The sequence below is a fragment of the Schistocerca cancellata genome, chromosome 2 (assembly GCF_023864275.1).
Source record: "Schistocerca cancellata isolate TAMUIC-IGC-003103 chromosome 2, iqSchCanc2.1, whole genome shotgun sequence".
Lineage (NCBI taxonomy): Eukaryota > Metazoa > Arthropoda > Insecta > Orthoptera > Acrididae > Schistocerca > Schistocerca cancellata.
This window is the reverse complement of record NC_064627.1, coordinates 937041902-937062497: the sequence shown is the minus strand read 5'-3', so window position 1 is coordinate 937062497 and position 20596 is coordinate 937041902. Positions and strand designations below refer to the sequence as shown.

The 20596-nt window shown below is 42.4% G+C and overlaps 1 protein-coding gene across 1 annotated transcript in view; it reads right to left on the bottom strand.

The window, feature by feature from the left end:
* The window catches only part of LOC126162908 (alpha-tocopherol transfer protein-like), a 135698-nt gene that overhangs the window by 2776 nt on the left and 112326 nt on the right, over nt 1-20596 (bottom strand). The window contains exons 5-6 of the mRNA XM_049919719.1: nt 15784-15894; nt 7859-8009 (exon numbers count right to left, since the gene is read on the bottom strand). Coding sequence (XP_049775676.1) covers nt 7859-8009; nt 15784-15894 — 262 coding nt within the window. The remainder of the gene's footprint in view (nt 1-7858; nt 8010-15783; nt 15895-20596) is intronic.

Here is a 20596-nt window from a genome sequence, read left to right as displayed (position 1 = left end):
CACTGATGCCTCACGTGGGTTGCAGTCTAAAGCAATCCAACTTCTCTCCTACTCAGCTCTTACGTATACCATTTCTAGGTCACAATTGGAAACGTCCGTTCTTTGCATGACACCACGTAGGTCAATGAATTCCCTTGTACCCTTATTCTTGAAACCAAGGTTTTCGTTAAAATAACCGTTTGACCAGTAGCTGTTAGCACAAACGTCATTCAGTATCTTTGGTAACAAGAGAGTAGTTACTAAGGTTTTATTTTATTTTTTTCGTTCTGGCACCACACTTTACTACAGAAGCGTCAGAGGGAGTAAGACTGAGTTGGTGCCACTTATCAACGGATGTCGCTTAGAGAGAATCAACAGAAAAACTTGTCTTTTAACTTACAAATTTGAATATTCGCTGTTTCAATCCTATATCTAACTCTGTATTTCACTTGCCAACTTATGATGCCTGGCAGAGGGTTCTTTGCGTACCACTAATCACGCCCTATTTTCCCTTTCAGTCTCAAATAACATTCAGGCAGAACGGTTACTGACAAAGCACTCTGCACACGCGACGAGTTAGCTAACGCCAACATGTCGCTCCACGAGTTTTGTGACGTCACTTCCTAGTGTTTCACACTGAAGTGCCATTTCGTTACGTGAAACACAAAATAACTTCCGCAATATTTCGGCGACGTGTCACGTAAAGTAGAACCAAGAAGCAAGAATGCCCCGTACATCATAAGCGGAAAGCTGGAGATCCGCAGAAAGCGAGAAGCCATATTGTACTTGTGGTGTTCAGTAGGAGCCAATATTCGGAGGGTTTTATGTCGTATCTTACACGACACGAATATCTGCTGTTTCTAAGCACCAGCACGCAATGTCTCTAGAACGAATCATTATTGGTACTATTTGTTGTAATAAAACGACGGGAAACGTCATACTGCTGATTACAGGATTTTCGTATTTAGTTATTATCGGGTTATAATTCCCGTATCATCAGCGTAAACGACTTTAAGGCAATGGTTCATTGAACATTCATGGAAAACGCGTCGTTTCTGTTACGATATGTTATAATTAAATATAAATTAATAACATTTCGGCGAATAAAGCCTATAAAAGACTGTAACACAAACCAGATAGTCGTTTATCACGGAAGCTATGGCCTAAGAAAGGGAGTAGAGGTAGCATGTTAAGGAATAGAGGTTTTGTTGTTACAGGGTTCGAGTCTTGTTGCATCCAATTTTTTTTCCACCTTCACGTTTTCCAAAATGGTTGACGGACTTTCTAACGAAATTAATAGAAATAGTTTCTGTAATACTTGATGCTACTTAAATGTAAGTACTTTCTCGGTCAGGAGCGAGTTTGTTTGATTCAGTGAACTTTTAGAAGCTCGTGTCGTTACTGAGTGGTCATGTATCTCTCCTTTTTGTCTTTGTACATGTTTATGGATATTTAAGTTTTTATTTATTTGTGCCACTGACTGAAAAACAACCAGTTTATGGACAAGGATGGAAATGTGCCGTTTAATAGACCTAACGTAGGAATTTTACGCATGTCCATTTTCTTGAACAAACTATATTGTTTGTGAGCCAAATAAATCCGACAAGAGCCGCTGGAGAGCGTTCAGAGCATCCTGCGTATCGAAGGTGCTGTGACATTGGATATCCCGCCCGCGTGCAAGACAACATTAGCTGCGTGCCCACGTGTGTCAACGGCTTAAGGCGCCATGTGAGTATGAATCCCTCCATTTTCACTTTCATGGTCTTTTCGCGATGTATATGCAGGAGAAATCATTATACAGGGCGTTTATAAATGAATATCGAGGTTTTAACGCTTTATATTATTTATTATATTTAACTTACAGCTATAAATGCTGTCAAATGAAAGAGCAATGCAAACAGTTTTACCAAGAACGCTATAAATGTTCAATGTGAGCACCATTTGTCACACGGCACACATCAAGTCTAAACCGAGTTCTTCCCAAACGTTGATAAGTGTGTCTTCAGTGATTGCAGCAACAGCCGCTTCCGTCTGGTTTCCTTACTAAGTGAGGTCTGATGGTAGCGGAGGCACGTACACACGACCCTTGATGAAGCCCCAAGTAAAAAATCGCACGGCGTTAGGTCGGTTGAACGTGGAGGCCATGCAAAGTAAGCCCAGTCATTGGGCCCCTTGCGAAACTCTGCTATAGGCTTTGTGTGTGCCGCGTGACAAATAGTGCTCACATTGAACATTTATAAGGTTCTTGGTAAAACTGCTTGAGTTGCTCTTTCATTTGACATATCATTTATAACTGTAAGTTTAATATAATAAATATTATAAAGCGTTAAAACCCCGATATTCATTTATAAACACCTTGTATTTGTTGACTTTTCCAGGAGGCCATGCTTTCAGAATTTTAACAGTAAACCACGACGTGATGCACAGTGCCTCCCTTTAGCGTCTGCCACTGGAGTTTTAGGAACGTCCTTTCGATACTTCCGCACTTGCTAAATGAATTTATAGTGAAAGGCGCTGTTTTCGTTAGGTTCTTCTCTGCTTCATCTGTCAATCGTATCTGTTACGGGTCCTAGCCCGATGGACAGCACTGAACTGTCAGTGTTATGAGGCTTTTGTAAGCTACATCCTCCCAGATCAAAATGTGTTCCTGAGTTGGCTGAACTGATCAGTTTTACGCGGAACATCAACAAAATCATGGTGAAGGTTTTTGTTGGCTAAATGGCTCTGAGCACTATGGGACTCAACTGCTGAGGTCATTAGTCCCCTAGAACTTAGAACTAGTTAAACCTAACTAACCTAAGGACATCACAAACATCCATGCCCGAGGCAGGATTCGAACCTGCGACCGTAGCGGTCTTGCGGTTCCAGACTGCAGCGCCTTTAACCGCACGGCCACTTCGGCCGGCAAGGTTTTTGTTGCTGCGGACTTGTTTACTTGAGCCTCTTCTGGTAGCAATCTGCTGTTGCTCACTGGTGGAGTACTGTTCCAATGAACCTCGGTCTTGCGTCTGCTTTTCTGCGATTAGTTTTATGTGGTCGCTCCAAGTTGAACCACTTAGTAAGCAAACTGTGTGATATTTTAAGAGTGTGACAGCTTGCGGTGATTGTTCAGAATTCGAGCAGTCATACAATAACGAGTATTTCCATCTACTTATACGCAGTCAGTTAAATTTCCTAATGTTCAAAGCCAGATGCTAATGCCTGCATCAAGTGTCAGTCCTCTGCAGGTCTTTCTGCATTTCGCTAAAATTTTCTAGAGTTTCGACTTCTCTGTATGGGGTGGCGAGGAACATCCTGAAAGCCTCTAAGGGTTTTTCAGGATACGCTATGCTGAGGAAAAAAAAGTGAAGAAAAAAAATTCGGTATGTTGCGCCGTTTCAGAGTTAATTAGCGTTGGAGTTAGCCGATCAGGCCGCTGAGCGCGCAGGTTCTAGTGCCCCGCCAGATGCAATTGGTATCAGCTGTTCTCACAGCTCTGGTTCGATGCCTACTGTCGTCCTATGTTCAATTTTTGTATCGGTCTCCTGTTCCGTCTTAGGAAACGGAACGAAAGAACATATTTGGCGACACCGTCTATGGCGGGCCGCTTGAATTTGCATGCGCAACGGCCTGACTGGCTAAATATAACGCTAATTAACTCGTAAATGGTGGAACGTACCGAATTTTTCTCTTAAAAATTATTTCTCAGTACACCTACTCTGGAAACCCTTACAAGCTTTTCAGACTGTTCCTGACCACCCTGCATACAATTGTATTACTCGCAAATAGGCGTGATGTAGCTTCCAATCCTGTCGAGTAGGTCATTTATACGCATTTCTAAGCAGCTATGGCCCTTTACGGTTTGCCCAAAGTTACTTTTTAAATTTATTGCATCTCTTCGTTATGAATATCATGCCGCGTCTATTTGATAGGAACTCTTCAATCCAATCACAAAGTTGATCCGGCATCCTGTCTCAAATTTTGTTGATTCGGACGCAATAGGGAGATGTACAGACACGCTCCAGAAATGATGGAACACGGCTTTAATTTGGGCGCTACTGTCTGCTGCGTTCTGGATCTCATGGACGAACGGAGCGATCTGGGTTTCACACGATCTTTGCTAATTGAATTTATGTCGAGTCGTATAGGAAGAATTTTCGGTGTGCTGAAAAGTCGTAAAACGAGAGCGTATAATGTGTTCTAAAATTTTACAAGGCACTGACATCACCGCTATTAGCCTACAGTTGTGTGTTGCCTGTTCGACGATTCTTCTTGAAAGCGGGATTTATCACGCATTTTTCCGATCAGAAAACAGTCGGCATACGGACCGTGCATTTGAAAGTCAACGTTGATCGTGCCGGCATTCAAGGTGCTGCAGAACGCTCAGAAACGGATGTGGCTTTTGCATACGGTAAGCGTGTCTCAACGTCATTTGTAGGCTGTATCTGGCTCTCAGTTCAAGCAGTTTGTTTACGAAACGGGCGGGCGTAAAATCTTACGTCACCTCCATTAGAACGCACATTTCGTCCCTCGTCCATATGCTAGTCATGTCTTTCTGCCTGTAGCATATATAAATAAAAAATTCAATATCAATGAACATGTTGTAAGGGAAAAAGGAAGTTCCATGTACAATTAGTGAGGTCATCCGCTTACAGAAATTCCATTGCAAATAGAGCGATACAAATTTAAAATAGTCTTCCACTTAAAACAAAAACTATTCCCCGTTCCTCATTTTTCAGTAAAGCCGTTAGGTAATTCATATTTGACCGCTGTTTCTATTCAGTGGCAGTGTGAAATACAAGACTAAGCAATAATGTTCAAAATATCTTACTACAACTGGTGCAAGCTTTCTTGTAGACAAAGCCAATCGAGTACTTTCACATCCGAGAGAGACCGCACTTATATTTACATAACATCGAATATTATAGGCTATACTTGTATTAAATTATCAAGAAAATCTCAGCACCTATAAGAAAACGCGAAGCCGAGTAAAAATAAGGTGACTGTAGTGAGACGTGAACCTGTGACACATCACGCTCGACCTTGTAACTCTGCAGCCTCGTTCACTGCACTACACTAAACTTCCATAAGCTGCGAGTTTGTCTCGCATACTATTATTTTCTGAAGGCTTTAATTGCAGATACGGTATTAACTGACTTTCAGTTATAATTATTCCCAAGTAGAACATGTTTTTGATAGATATTCATTGTGCCTTTGTCCTGAAACGGCATATTTTCGTAACGCGGAAATTAAATTTCGAAAATTATTTAACCACCAATACGGCTTTTCTCGTCGTTTTCTCACAACAAATGGTACCAATAAACAAGGGGTTTTCGAGAGTTGGTGCTTTGAAACGGGATGTATTCACAGGATGTAAGTTATAATATGAAACACACCAAATATGGGCTTCATCTGAAAGCCAATGTGGTCTCCAGACTGAAGAGAGATGACGTGCACGTGACGTCGGTGGCGTTTTTACGTCTCACTGGCCTACGTTCAAACGTACAGAATATTCGCCATGCTCACACCGCTCTACACCAATGGTAGTCAACGCGGTCCTTACCGGCCGCTAGCGCGCGTTATCACTATGATAGTGGGTGGAAAAAAAAAAGCACTCCGTCTGCAGGCCACGAGTGGCCTACCGGTATCATCCGACCGCCGTGTCATCCTCAGTGGAGGATGCAGATAGGAGGGGCGTGCGGTCAGCACACCGCTCTCCCGGTCGTTATGATGGTATTCTTGACCGAAGCCGCTACTATTCGGTCGAGTAGCTCCTCAATTGGCATCACGAGGCTGAGTGCACCCCGAAAAAATGGCAACAGCGCATGGCGGCTGGATGGTCACCCATCCAAGTGCCGGCCACGCCCGACAGCGCTTAACTTCGGTGATCTCACGGGAACCGGTGTATCCACGGTGGCAAGGCCGTTGCCATAGTGGGTGGTGGGGTTTTAAAAACATTTTCGTTACATTTTCATAAAATTTTGACGTAAAGTATCTGGTAAGTAATGAACTGTTAAAGCACACAGAAAATCAAAAGAATGACGGTGAAGGTGTTCATTGGTGTGGACGTGGTTAATTGATCCTCTTCTGACCGTAGGCTGCTGTTGCTCGCTGAAAGAGCGAAAAGTTCCTTAAGCCGTCAGCAGCACACGGACCGAACATTCGTACGGTAGCATTTAGTGTCCCGAGTTTGTCGTCATACCGTCGAAAAAAGCACGTTGGGGAGTCTTTCCGAACGTGTACAGCAGTAGTAGTCAACCTTTTTTACCTAGCGACCGCTTTTGTATCTCTGTTATCAGTAAAATTTTCCAACCGCTCACTGATTCTACTGTAATGGTGACTTGTAAGGCAGTAACTTTACTTTAGAAAGTTTGTAATGTAGAGTTATAGCAGCTTAAAGCATACAACCATTTTACAACTAACAGATGTACAAAAGTGGGCGTAAGATTGACTATTCCTGCTGTACACTTTCGGAAAGACTCCCAACGTTTGTTTTTGCCATGATATGACGCCAGAAACTCAGATCGCTAAGTGTTGACTTGCGAATGCACAGTCCGTGTACTGCCGACGGCTGACAGAACATTCCTCTTTCAGCAAGCAACAGCAGATTTCTGGCAGAAAAGGATTAAATAAACGCCTTCTCAGCAATGAACTCCCTCACCACGATTTTGATGATGATATGTGCACTTTAACCGCTCAGCTCAATCGACATGACAGTGATCGTGAAAATACCCTAACGAAAGCAGCTGGAGGCGAGAGTGTCGCCGCCGTTGACGGCAGTTTGCTTCATACGCGACAGGGATGCCTGTCTGTCAGTCAGTTTCCGTACGAATATTTAGAAGGGAACTACATGCAAAGGACATTTGGAGTTGTGTGCCTCCCAAAGGTCATTGCTCAGAACGCAACAGAGACCTGCACATCTTTAGTGGTATCGATAGTAACGATGCTTCAACTTCGCACCACCTTGAAAGTTATGTAATATGTTTGCATATGTTTTTCCACTAGTAAAAGTGATTTTATTGTATTTGCAGTACCGAGAGATTAGTACATTTTCCTGCTCCTGTTCCTTACCCACGCGCCGCCTCCCAGGCGGGATACAAAATCTTTCTTAGGTCAAACACAGAAACTTGACAGTGGTGACTAGAAGCGTGTAGAGTGCTCAGACGAATTGCAGTTTTGCGTTTGATCGAATGATGCAAGGCATCGTGTGCGTAGATAACCGAATGATGCGTTTAAAACTAATGTGGAGACTAATTCAGGCCAGAAATGCTTCGCGACTTTTATTTAACAGACCTCTTTCTGCATGTTGATAATGAGTATGCGGTGGACCCTTTCCTCTTCCAATATGACAGCCATATTTACAGGGTTGCGGGCATACGCTCCTGCTTTGACGAGCAATGAGGCACCCTTCGAATCTCGACTGGAACGGCAAATTATGCGATATTAACCTCTATAAAATATGGCCGGGACCATGTGGAATTGCGTGTGAAACTGAAACGACATCCCCGCAATTTGGTGTCTAACCATGGACAAGTGGCTACCGCTGGACATTTGTGGTCACACTACTTCGTCGGCTTGATGCCATTATCAAGGCTGGAGGCGGTGTTGCTCGAAATCAGTGTGACGTCTCCCGGAAGTGACCAATGTTTTGTCCGCTGTGCTTATCTTCTCTGACACGAATTGTTTCTTGCCTTTGGCGCCCGTGTGCTCTTGTGACTGTGTGTGTGTGTGTGTGTGTGTGTGTGTGTGTGTGTGTGTGTGTGTGTGTGACTGTGTGTGTGACTGTGTGTGTGTGTGTGTGTGTGTGTGTGTGTGTGTGTGTGTGTGTGTGGCACCCCCCTCCCCCCTCCTCTGTGCTGGCGCCCAGATAACTGAGCTGATAAAAGATACCGCGGCATACCTTCGAAGATGTCTTCGTAGGACTCGAGCAGCTCTATCATGCGGTCGGCAGGTGGGGGCGGCAGATTCATGATGCCGCCCAGCTCGGTGGGCAGCGCCTTCACCTCGATGTGCTCCAGCAGCGAGCCGCGGTCGCGACCGTGGAAGTGTAGCTGTAACGCAAAACACAACGCTCTGTACACACTTCACAAGACTCCCACTACGACCAGGGTAAAATTACTGTGGCAATACAGTGAAATATACAGCTATAAAACTCCGACAGTCTGTCCATAGATATCCGACAGGTAGCACTGTTTTCTGATGTTAGTTAAAGATGTTTATCCATAACAGGACCTTTTGCACCGAAGAGCAATTACTGAATACTACCTGTAATTAACTATCTAACCAACTGCGACACCAAAACTAAAACGAACTGCGACACCAAAACCAAAACGAACTGCGACACCAAAACCAAAACGATCTGCGACACCAAAACCAAAACGATCTGCGACACCAAAACCAAAACGATCTGCGACACCAAAACCAAAACGATCTGCGACACCAAAACCAAAACGATCTCCGACACCAAAACCAAAACGATCTGCGACACCAAAACCAAAACGATCTGCGACACCAAAACCAAAACGATCTGCGACACCAAAACCAAAACGATCTGCGACACCAAAACCAAAACGATCTGCGACACCAAAACCAAAACGATCTGCGACACCAAAACCAAAACGATCTGCGACACCAAAACCAAAACGATCTGCGACACCAAAACCAAAACGATCTGCGACACCAAAACCAAAACGATCTGCGACACCAAAACCAAAACGATCTGCGACACCAAAACCAAAACGAACTGCGACACCAAAACCAAAACGAACTGCGACACCAAAACCAAAACGAACTGCGACACCAAAACCAAAACGAACTGCGACACCAAAACCAAAACGAACTGCGACACCAAAACCAAAACGAACTGCGACACCAAAACCAAAACGAACTGCGACACCAAAACCAAAACGAACTGCGACACCAAAACCAAAACGAACTGCGACACCAAAACCAAAACGAACTGCGACACCAAAACCAAAACGAACTGCGACACCAAAACCAAAACGAACTGCGACACCAAAACCAAAACGAACTGCGACACCAAAACCAAAACGAACTGCGACACCAAAACCAAAGCGAAAACCAAAGCGATCTGCGACACCAAAACCAAAGCGATCTGCGACACCAAAACCAAAGCGATCTGCGACACCAAAACCAAAGCGATCTGCGACACCAAAACCAAAGCGATCTGCGACACCAAAACCAAAGCGATCTGCGACACCAAAACCAAAACGAACTGCGACACCAAAACCAAAACGATCTGCGACACCAAAACGATCTGCGACACCAAAACGATCTGCGACACCAAAACGATCTGCGACACCAAAACGATCTGCGACACCAAAACGATCTGCGACACCAAAACGATCTGCGACACCAAAACGATCTGCGACACCAAAACGATCTGCGACACCAAAACGATCTGCGACACCAAAACGATCTGCGACACCAAAACGATCTGCGACACCAAAACGATCTGCGACACCAAAACGATCTGCGACACCAAAACGATCTGCGACACCAAAACGATCTGCGACACCAAAACGATCTGCGACACCAAAACGAACTGCAACTACGATTAATGATGATTTTGTTACAGCAATACTACAGCAGTTGCAAGAAATTTTTTTCAGAAAACGAGAGGTAAGTCGTTAGCTGCACGAAACTTTCTATCAAATCCACTTAACCAGTTTCAGCAGATCAGTCTTTCATATTCAAAAGTTACGTAAATGCTTAAATAACGGGTAAGCCGATGTCGAATAAGGACCAGACGATAAAGGCAGCCTTCTTTGAAGGAACAATGAAGTGTGACATCGCAGATAACATGTAGTATGTGCAACCAGCAACAACCACCAACAGACGGTTGGTATTAATGTATTATTTACGATGAGACAGTTTCTTGGCTGCTATTCGTCAGGTAGATTACGTACTGTTTCCGATGTGACATTCTGTTGGTTGCTGTTCATCGCATATTTTGTGTGCTTTTGCGATGTGACACTTCATTGTTCCTTTAACGAAAAATGTCTTCTTTTGTTTGCGTTTGACGTCTGCTGTCCTATTTCTAACTTCTGAAGGTAACAGATTAACCTGTTGAAACCGGCAAAGGGAATTTAATGAAAAATATTGTGCAGATTTTTATTTTGGTGAAAAGACTAAGTAACAACAGTAACTTACTGTGGCATTAATGTTTTCATGAGGTCATTTTCTTAAGATGCAAAAGGTGACCGCCAGTTATAATGCGAGAGTTCGTAAATGCTACACTTGGAATTTACAAGTAAAAGCGTTCTTGTACATCTTACGCTTACGTGTTAGAATAATTCAGAATGAGAAATTTGTCCATACAAGCAGTAGAAATGTTGCTGTGCGCTATGCTTTCTACACTTTTTGTAAAGACTACGGCATCTGTTTCACCCATCATACATTTAGAAAGAAAAGGGGGAAACATTAACAATTTTCCTCTGTTGTTCCCCATGCATTTATACATTCCCCTGTCCCGAAGTAAAGCTCCGTATTCAAAACTAAAGTAAAATATAATTTATCTAATATGGGTATGAAATGGAACCATCACATAGGCTCTGTCGAAGGTAAAACTTCGGTTTATTGGTAGAAGACTACAGAAATGCTATCAGTCTACAAAACAGATTGTTAAAAAGTCACCCGTGTGACCCGTCCTAAAATATGGCTCCACTGGTCATAGGTTTGCTTCATCCGTGGAAGTGTACCAAGGAGATGCTGACGAAACTGAATCGGCAGACATTTGAAAATAGACACAAACTACCTCAAGAAATCCAACTTAGAAACCTTCATAAATTGTGACTATAGGAATATATTACAGCCCCGTACTTGTAGCTCCCATAGCGGTAGCTATAAGACTAGATTACTTACAGTACACACGGGCATGTTTAAACAGTTATTTTTCCTGCGCTCCCTGCGTGGACAGAACGGGAAGAAGGCACAATAACTGGTACGAAAGGAATAGCGCTCTTCCATGCACTTCACAGCGGCTTGCAGAATATGGATGCAAATGTAGATATTTGGACGATGATTAAATTAAGTCTAAGTTAATTTTATCGGATTCAACCGGTATAAGAGTTAGATTTCACTAAAGTAGTAGCTATAGCTTAAGATTAATACGAAAGGGAAAACTTTCATTGATATCCGAATCAACCAAGTAAGACTAATTAATTAATTACTAACACGAACAACGTGTAAAATTCTCTGTCGTCGTCAGTGTAGAAATATTACACTGTATACCAAATTACTTTATTTTAGTTTCCTACAGATCTGGAACCGTTAATAAAAGTTTCCTATTATTTGATTCACTGTTTATTACAGATGGTGTGGACAATTATATTCTTTAGTTAAGGCCTAACGATTTTTATCTGTGAACTTACGACAGTTCCGAATATAAGAGCTCATTTCCAGTAGGTTCATCTGTGTTACCGAGTTAAGTGTAACTCCATACACAATGATCCAATTGTATGTTAAGCCAATGGGAAGGAGGAGAATGGGTAATGTGCGCAGTAACAATAAGTCTGACAAGTTTTCCATAGCAGCTACAAGTGATACATTCGTACGCTACGCCCATTACTTCTAGTATGACCACCTCAGTGAGTCTCTTCCATGTGAGGTATCAGACACTATAGCAACGTAGAGAACCACAATGAAGAAGAAATACGACAAATAACTGAAAACCTAAAAAAACAGTAAGGTTTTCGGTGAAGAGCAAATTGCATGAGTACTAATAAAGAATGGGAGACGACTATTGGCTAAAATAATTACGGAACTGTTAAAGAATGTTGGGGAGTTTTTGAGACTGCCTGACGACTGGAAAATGGCCGTTATCTGCCCTATATTAAAAACAAACACCCCCTGGTATGTGATAATTACGGGAGACTTACCTCCTGCATGTAAGCTACAAAATTCTATCTCTGTCTCTACCGAGGAGAATGTTCCCAACTGCCGAAGCAATTATATGGGACTATCAATGTGATGTCAGAAGGAAAACAGATCAACTGCAGATCTGCTTTTAACACTCAGACTGGCGACCGAGAAAGTTTAGGAACATAACGCCCGCGAGAGACCAGGATGGTAAAATCAGAGTGACTCTAGCCCACACAGACTCTTCAGGAATCGTTCTTTCTGCGAAACATTCGCGACTGGAACAACAAAAGTGGGAAGTGACAGTGATATACAAAATATCCCGCGCCACACACCGTAAGATAGCTTACTGAGTACAGACTTAGATGAATGAAGTTTATCACTTGCAATGATAAGCAGCACTGTTCCGTGTTGCGTTTAGGGGCGGAAAAAGACTGGAACTTTAGTATCCCAAACGATTGTTGAAAAGCAGAAACAAGTGGTCTGTAACAGTTCTGCCTTCCGAAAGAACAATAGAATAAGGAAATTGTACTCAGACCATTCTAGCAACATTTCAAATAAATCCAAAATTCTCTGCTCAAGTTAGAGACAAACGTTTCGTCTCCCTACAAAGGACTAGCAGGAGAAGATTGAACGGGCAGTTCACTGTGGGAAGAAACACACGATAAACGTGTAAATGATAGTATTAAATATTTATCTATATTTGAAAACTTTATTTTAGGACATTCGGATTCAGTGTAATGCCCGTCGCTTCGCTATGTTGAAATCACTACAGAAATGTAAGTAAAAGCAATATGGCTGCTATTAAACTGACAATGCTGTCGTTTGCACAGAAATCTCTTCAGTGTGATGTATCTATCTACTGTGAGTGATTAGCACCTGAAGTTTTCTATGACGACAGCACTGAACTTCGTGTGGAAATCCCCAATCGCACACTGCAAGTACAGGAGACAATTACTGAACTATAACCAAAAAAACGTAAATTAGTTACAAACAACGGCGTGCACACACTTTATTCAATATGTAAAACTCACTACAGATATTCGGATTTAGGTTATGACATCTTCGATATGCCTGCCATCATTGGCGATGATGTAGCGCAGACGAATAGCGAAATTCGCACGAGCCGCTGAATTGTGGGAACATCGATGCTGTCGATGACCCACCTGAATGGCTGTTTTGGGGTTACTGCTGTACACCTTATCTTTAATACAGCCCCACAAAAACAAGTCGCATGTGTTCAAATCCAGAGGATATGGCGGCCAATCGAGGCCCATACCAGTGGCCTCTGGGTATCCCAGTGCCAGAATGCGGTCCCAAAAGTGCTCCCCCAGGATATCAAACACTCTTCTTCATTGATGGGGAGCCGGCCGGTGTGGCCGAGCTGTTCTAAGCGCTTCAGTCTGGAACCGCGCGACCGCTACGGTCGCAGGTTCGAATCCTGCCTCGGTCATGGACGTGTGTGATGTCCTTAGGTTAGTTAGGTTTAAGTAGTTCTAAGTTGTAGGGGACTGATGATCTCAGATGTTAAGTCCCATAGTGCTCAGAGCCATTTGGACCATTTTCATTGATGGGGCGAGTTCCGTCTTGCATGAACTACATCTTGTCGAAATCAGGGTCACCTTCAATAATGAGGATGAAATTATCGTCCGAAACCTTTATGTACCGTTAGGTAGTCACCGTGCCACCAAGGAACATGTCGCCGATTATTCCGTACTGAAATAAGGCTCATATTAATGCCCATCATGCCCCGAGGCCAACTACGCAGTTTGAACGTCCTAACGCAAATCGTTCAGAAGTTATGGCGATTTTATTTCATATAGTTCAATAACTGGCGCCCTGTTTCATTTCTACATTTGTTTACAGTTGACGAATCTCAAAGGTTTAGTTTCTTTGTTATAGCTTACTGCCGTAAAGTTTTCTGTTTATTTCCATGAATATTCATCAACTATTTCTATAGTTCAGTGGTCAGTAACTGGCGCATATTAAACCAAATTTTGTCTATTTCAACCTATTATTTTAAATGGACTTTACACCCAGTCAGTAGCAAACAACAGTTGACATTTGCCGACCGTCTTCTTAATGACGTTGCAGTAAATTTCGGGGTGTAACACGCGGTTGATGTACGATTAATCCATTACATGTGACTTATGGCACGAGTTTGAACCACTACGAGCGGATTACACGAGTTACAGCAACGACAATTTGTTGTTTCCATCAAGTTCACTCCGTGGAATCAGGAAACGCAGTTAAACGTCCGTAGATTTTCAGGTAATTTTGGGATGGAGGGCTGGGCAATAAGTCTTTTATATAGGAACCATCCGATATCTCCCTGTGATATGGGGAAACCATGGAAAACTTACAGACAGTTTGCGCTTCACACGTTCAGCGTCCGGGTCGAGACGCTCACACATATCGCAGAAAGAAATTAGCTCTCTGGTTCTCAGGTCTCCTTTGTTCAATACTTCGTACAAAACCTAACAACAGCAATACATTAAAGCATAACTCTGGGCACTTTCTCAGCATGACAGTGTTGCAAGTACAGTATGCAGAGTGTAGTAGTATCATACAAGATTAGTGTTATCTCGAAGTTGTTAACAGCGACAACGGTCACAAAAATATTTCAACATTGTGGCAACCGACAGCAGCTCCCAGGTCACTGAAAAGATGACAGAAGTAGGGTTCTGTCCCAGAAAGTGACAAAACTATTGCCTAACTGCAGTGCCTGTTTGTTTAAGCGTTTAATAGACGGTCAATGCTTAACTGCTGTCTTCCTTTCGATTTTATTGCTGTACTTTAATAGTCCTGAAATTCGTTTACGCTGTTTACCATAATGTTACGCAATATCTCTACCCAGGCTCAGACGAACAGCGAAACGATCGGGCTCCAAAACCCACGTCTGACCGTCATTGTCCACACTTTATTAAGAGACCGCCCGGACAGTTCCTGCAACAAGGCCGCAGCTATGTTTTTCATCATCGTCTTTCAGTCCAAGTTAGTGTTGCTCCCTTATTGAGTGTCTAAAGGCTACATTGAGTGTAGTCTACCCTCCTTGCCAGCTCTGATAATCAGTTTCCCTTAGGTGAAAGCGACTTTACTTCAGATGTGTTTATAGTCATCCCTACTTTTTTTTGCAGAATGGAATTCTAGGCAGGTATCATTGTCTTATTTTATTATGTAGTACCTTGCCGTCAACAGATTGTGAGATAATCTTTTCGCAGACATACTAATGTCGACGTCTGGTAATTTTTCATGACGGTCTCTACCGTACCGAGAAGGATATTTCGACACATATGAATGGGTGGAAAACCTTCTTTGATTTTCGAAAGACGTTCAGTTCTATACTAAACAACCGGATGATAGCCAGGGAGGGAACAACAAATGTCGTCTCATAGTTGTGAATGGTTCTAAGAATTAAAACATACTAGACAGCAAATGAAACACCGAGTTTCCCCCACAGAGGTGTGAGAGAATCGCTAATGCTCTCAATTTACATAAAACGTCTATCAATTATTTTAAGTAGCACTCTCAGACTTCGTTGACCACAGAATGTATCCTCGCTGAAGGGTGGTCAGGAAATATACAATAACTTAGTGTTGCCAATATGTGAGTCGAATGGCGCTTTAATTTAAATGTGAAGAAATTATAATACTCATAACTAAGGACTCGGCAGCATCCAACACATAACATGTCTTAAATTTTAAGGGTAATGTTGCGAAGGTGTATGGAACGGGACGAGTATGTGAAATTATCGATATGATGGTAGAGTGGGCAAATGGAGGAAATTTTCTTGTGGGTTTTTGAGAAAGTGTAGTCTGTTTGTAAGGAAAATTACAGGAACAGGAAGTCGTATTCACCTGCATTTTTCAAACAAAAATAGTAATCAGGTTTTCATCCGTTAACTGCTACTGGCTACAATCGTTTTATTATGAGTGACAAATTTACCCTGTGCCTCAGTTTCTCCTTAATGAATGGCTTGAAGATGGCGAAGACCATGTTGAAGATGTACGGCTGGTTAACAACGTGGATGGCTTTCAGTCGGATAGGTATACAGTCCTGAAACAAAACCACAAACGCAATATTTCTTTAAAAACTTGCCAGTGCGGGTTGACGCTGTAAACTAGCATAATGTCTGCAAAGTGTTCGCTTTATAACCTAAGCCGGTACAGCTCCCCTTTGAATATTAAATCCAGTCTGGAAAAATTGTCACTGCTTATCATCAGATTTGGTTACCTAGCAGTAGGACTACATTTAATCCACTATAGAAAGCATGGAAATTTGTGCCGTTCGAAAGGTATCCTCTTGCTTAAGCGCAAAGTGATAACGTGTATTTAAGGGCTTCTTGGCAAGCTTTACTGCTACACCACATGCAAAGTCAAAACAATGGAAGAATGGAAAGAATTTAGCAAAGCCCTTATACTTTCATTACGTCAGGTATAGGAAAGATTCTAAACCTATATTTTTTGTCTTTAGTAATCTAAAAAGAGACGCCGAAAATTTTGGTATTTATGATTCAGTTCAAGATGATATCTAACTGAAAACCTAAGATCAAATATCAAATCAAAGCGGGGAAAAAAGTGAAAAACATTCGAGCCAATGCAAAAAACATGCAGTAGACAGTCAAAGTCATACTCTGTGACCAACACAAAGCTGCCTGTTTATACTGGTTACTACGATGAACAAAATAATAATAATTTAGCTCTTACCAAACAGGAAACACTTTTATGTTAACAAGAAACTATTAACTGCTGAGAATGGAAACGAGGAACACAACAAACTGATTGCCATTTTTATGTTTATTTATAGCACACCCGTAGCACGTAGGAGACGAGTCTAGTGTGGTGTAGAAGACAGTAATTAATCAAAACAGTGACATACACTTAACGGCATATTGCATCAGTCTTAGCAGATAATAGCTGAACTTGCCCGTATCATATAACTAAGTTCCTATTGCGAGGCCAGAGGAAGATGCTGTAAGTTTTTCACACACTAGTTTGCGATTACCGAAGACTTCGGTAGTTATTTGCTAACACTGGGCAGGGGCTGGTTACCGCCGCAAGTATTTTCAATGAAGTTGACGAAGGAATTTCTTATGTTCGGTAAACCACTGCAACATGAATCTAGTCTTGTGGTATGGACAATGTTTATAATTGGAAACAACATGGATAGTGAGGAAGACGCCAGCCATCAGGGGTACGACAGAAACAATAATATTTACCCATTCTGTAGCCTCCATGGTATCTTTCACAACCTGTTTCAGGAACTAGGTTTACGTACTCCATATAACGGAACTACCACAAGCGAGAACGTTTATTCGTTCGTCCTAGATTGTGTATTTTGATACGTGCTCCAATCACAACGTTTTTGTGACCACTGCAGTGTGGCGTGCATCACGTCGTCCCATTTGCAGCAAAGTGAGATGATGAGAGTACCTTAAAGACTCGCCTTTGCCAAAAATAGTTCTCCGGTAGCCACACACTAACGCAGGGCTGGCCTGGCTGCTCACTTAACACAATTTTACATTTCGTAAAATGTCTTCCACTCCATTATGTCGTCTGCTACAGCAACCGAATGTAGAATACTTGAATTAAAATTGCCACTTACTCTTTCACTGACAACGCGTTCCGCTTTCATGGTGCATCTTCAGATTACCCTCAGATTTTCCATTAACCACACATTAAAACTCATAAAACGACTCTGCGCTAGGCGCAGAGCTTCAGTCTAGCACAGAACCGTTTTATGATCTTTTAATACCGTGTACAAGGAAAATTGTAGATAATCTGAAGATGTCCCACGAAGCCAAAACGCGTTGTTAATAAAAGAATAAGTTGCAACAATGGCCGTTTTTTATTTTTAAAAAACTTACATTTCTCAGAAATTCAATGAACTCATTAGCTTTCCCTAATCATTATAAAAGCAATGCAAACAATTTTTCTCCATCGGCTTACCGTGCATCATACAATTCTTACCGTATCACTTACATCGCACTTGTTTTTAGCACTTATTCAAGCGTTAAAAGGGATAGTCAGTACATCTACATTTACGAGGGTTGAATGAAAAGTAATGCTCCACCTTCGTTAAGTGAGATTGTATGGGAATGCTTTAATAAATCAACCGCAGGAATAATCCTTAGAATGTGATCTTTAATTACCAATATTCACTTTTCCACATAATCGCCATCAACGATGAACAAGTTTTCTGAAGCCGTCACCGAAGAAGTCGACACACTGTTTCCGCAACCAGTCTCACAGTTCTCTCAACGTCTTCACCAGAAGCATTATGTTGTCCCATGATTGAATGGAGAAAGGCGTCACTTTCACTCTCGTAACGTGAAAGGAGTTCCTAGCAAATTTCAAGTCTGTGCGCTTTCATTTCAAGAATCAGCATCCGGGGTACCCGTCGTGCACAGATCTTCCGATAGACAATCAATGCAATAATGTGACCCACACGTTCTTTTGAAATGCCGATTGTGCTTGCAATTTCTCTCTGGGTGATACGACGATCGTCCTGAATCAGTCTGTCAACATTTTGCTTTTGAAACTCGGTGGTTGCTGTCACAGGACCTTCAACTGTCTGTCACGCAGGTCAGATGTTCCCGCCTCAACATCTTTAAACTTCCTCGCCCAACGAATCACAGTACTCACACCAACATAATGACCATAAACTGCTTTCATTCTCTGATGAATCTACTTTGGGGTGACACTTTCTGCTGTCAAGAATTCAAAGACTGCACGTTGTTTAAATCGCATTGACCGATCGTCTGCGCAGGGTTCCATACTTTACACTGTAACAACACAACCGTTTAATGCTAAGGCTTCCCGCCAACTGGAGCTGTAGAAAAGAGGGTACGGAACAAGCCAGTACCTGCCGCATACCAATGCTGCCAACTGTTGAAGAGTTACGAAGGTGGAGGCACTACTTTTCAGTCAACCCTCGTACATAGATACTCCGCAAGCAACAGTAAAGTTCGCGGCGGAGGGTACCGTGTCCCACTACTTGTGATTTACCCTCCTGTTCCATTCGCAAATAGAGCGAGGGAAAAACGACCGTCTGTACGCCTCCGTAAGAGCCCTGATTTCTCGTATCTTATCTTCGTGGTCACTACGCGCGATGTATGTCGATGGGAGCAGACTCGTTCGGCACTCAGCTTCAAATGCCGGTCCACTAAATTTTCTTAATAGTGTTTCCCGAAAAGAACGCCGTCTTCCCTCTGGGGATTCCCATTTGAGACCAGGAAGCATCTCCGTAACACGTTTTGTTCAAACCTACCGGTAACAAATCTAGCAGCCCATCTCTGAATTGCTTCGATGCCTTCCTTCGATCCGAACTGGTAAGGATCCCAACACTCGGGCAGTACTCAAGAGTAGATCGCACCAGCGTCCCATATGCGGTTTCCTTCACATGTGAACCACTCTTTCCTAAAATTCTCGAAATCACCCAAAGTCGAGCATTTGCTTTCCCTACCACAGTTTTCACTCGCTCATTCCACCTCATACCGCTTTGCAACGTTACGCCCAGATATTTAAACGACTTGACTGTGTCAAGCTAGACACTAGTAATAATGTACTCGAACATCACAGTTTTGTTCTTCCTACTCATCCGCAATAACGTACAGTTTTCCTCATTTAGGGCTAGCTGCCATTCACCACGCAAACTGGAAATTTTTTCTAAGTCGCCTTGTATCTTCCTACAGTCACTCAAATTCAACACCCTACCGTACACCACGGAATCATCAGCAAACAACCGCAGACTGCTGCCTACCCCGCCCGACATATCATTTACGTATATAGAGAACACTAGTAGTCCTATCACACTTCTGTAGATATCCTTGCCTCTGATGAACACTCGCCATCAAGAACAATATACTGGGCTCTATTATTTAAAAAGTTTTCGAGCCAATCACATATCTGTGGTCTTATTCCATGTGTTTGCACCTTCGTCAACAGCCTGCAATGGGGTACCGTGTTAATTGCTTTCCGGAAATCCAGAAATATGGACTCTGCCGTTCATAAATTGTTCTCAGTAGGCCTATATCATGTGAGAAAAGATCATGCCGAGTTTCGCACGAGCGATGCTTTCTAAAACCATGCTGATTCGTGGACATTCGCTGCTTAGCTTAAGGAAAGTTTATTATATTCAAACTGACATTGTGTTTAAGGATTCTGCACAAACAGAAGTTAAGGATATTGGTCTATAATTTTGCGGGTCAGTTCTTTTACTTTTCTTATATACTGGAGTCACCTGCGCTTTTTTCCAGCCGCTTGGGACTTCGTGCTGGGCGAGAGATTCACGATAAATGCAAGCTAGGCAAGGGGCCAATGCCGTAGAGTACTCTTCGTAAAATAAAACTGGGCTTCCATCCGCACATGGTGATTTATATGTTATCAAATCTAACTTGCTTCTCTACGCCATGCATGCTTATTTCTACGTCGTCCATACCCCTGTAGTGGTTAATAAAAAAAGAAAAGAGAGAAGAAAAGAAAAAGAAAAGGTTGACCATGGTGGGAAGAAATGGTGAATAATAAGGGGGTTTTAAAATCGTAAATGACCGTGAAAAAAGGAAAGAATGAAATGCAAATCGGACTTCGTATTACAGAAAAGCTATAGTTGGGGTGATCCTTGTGGCGTTTTTGAGCAAAAGTTAAACCAATTTCCACTACAAAACTTACTGAAAAGAAACAGAGAATAACAAAATGTAACTGACAGGGGGAAGTGGCGTAGATAAATCATCCTTTACCAGGTTAACTTGTCTTCTTTC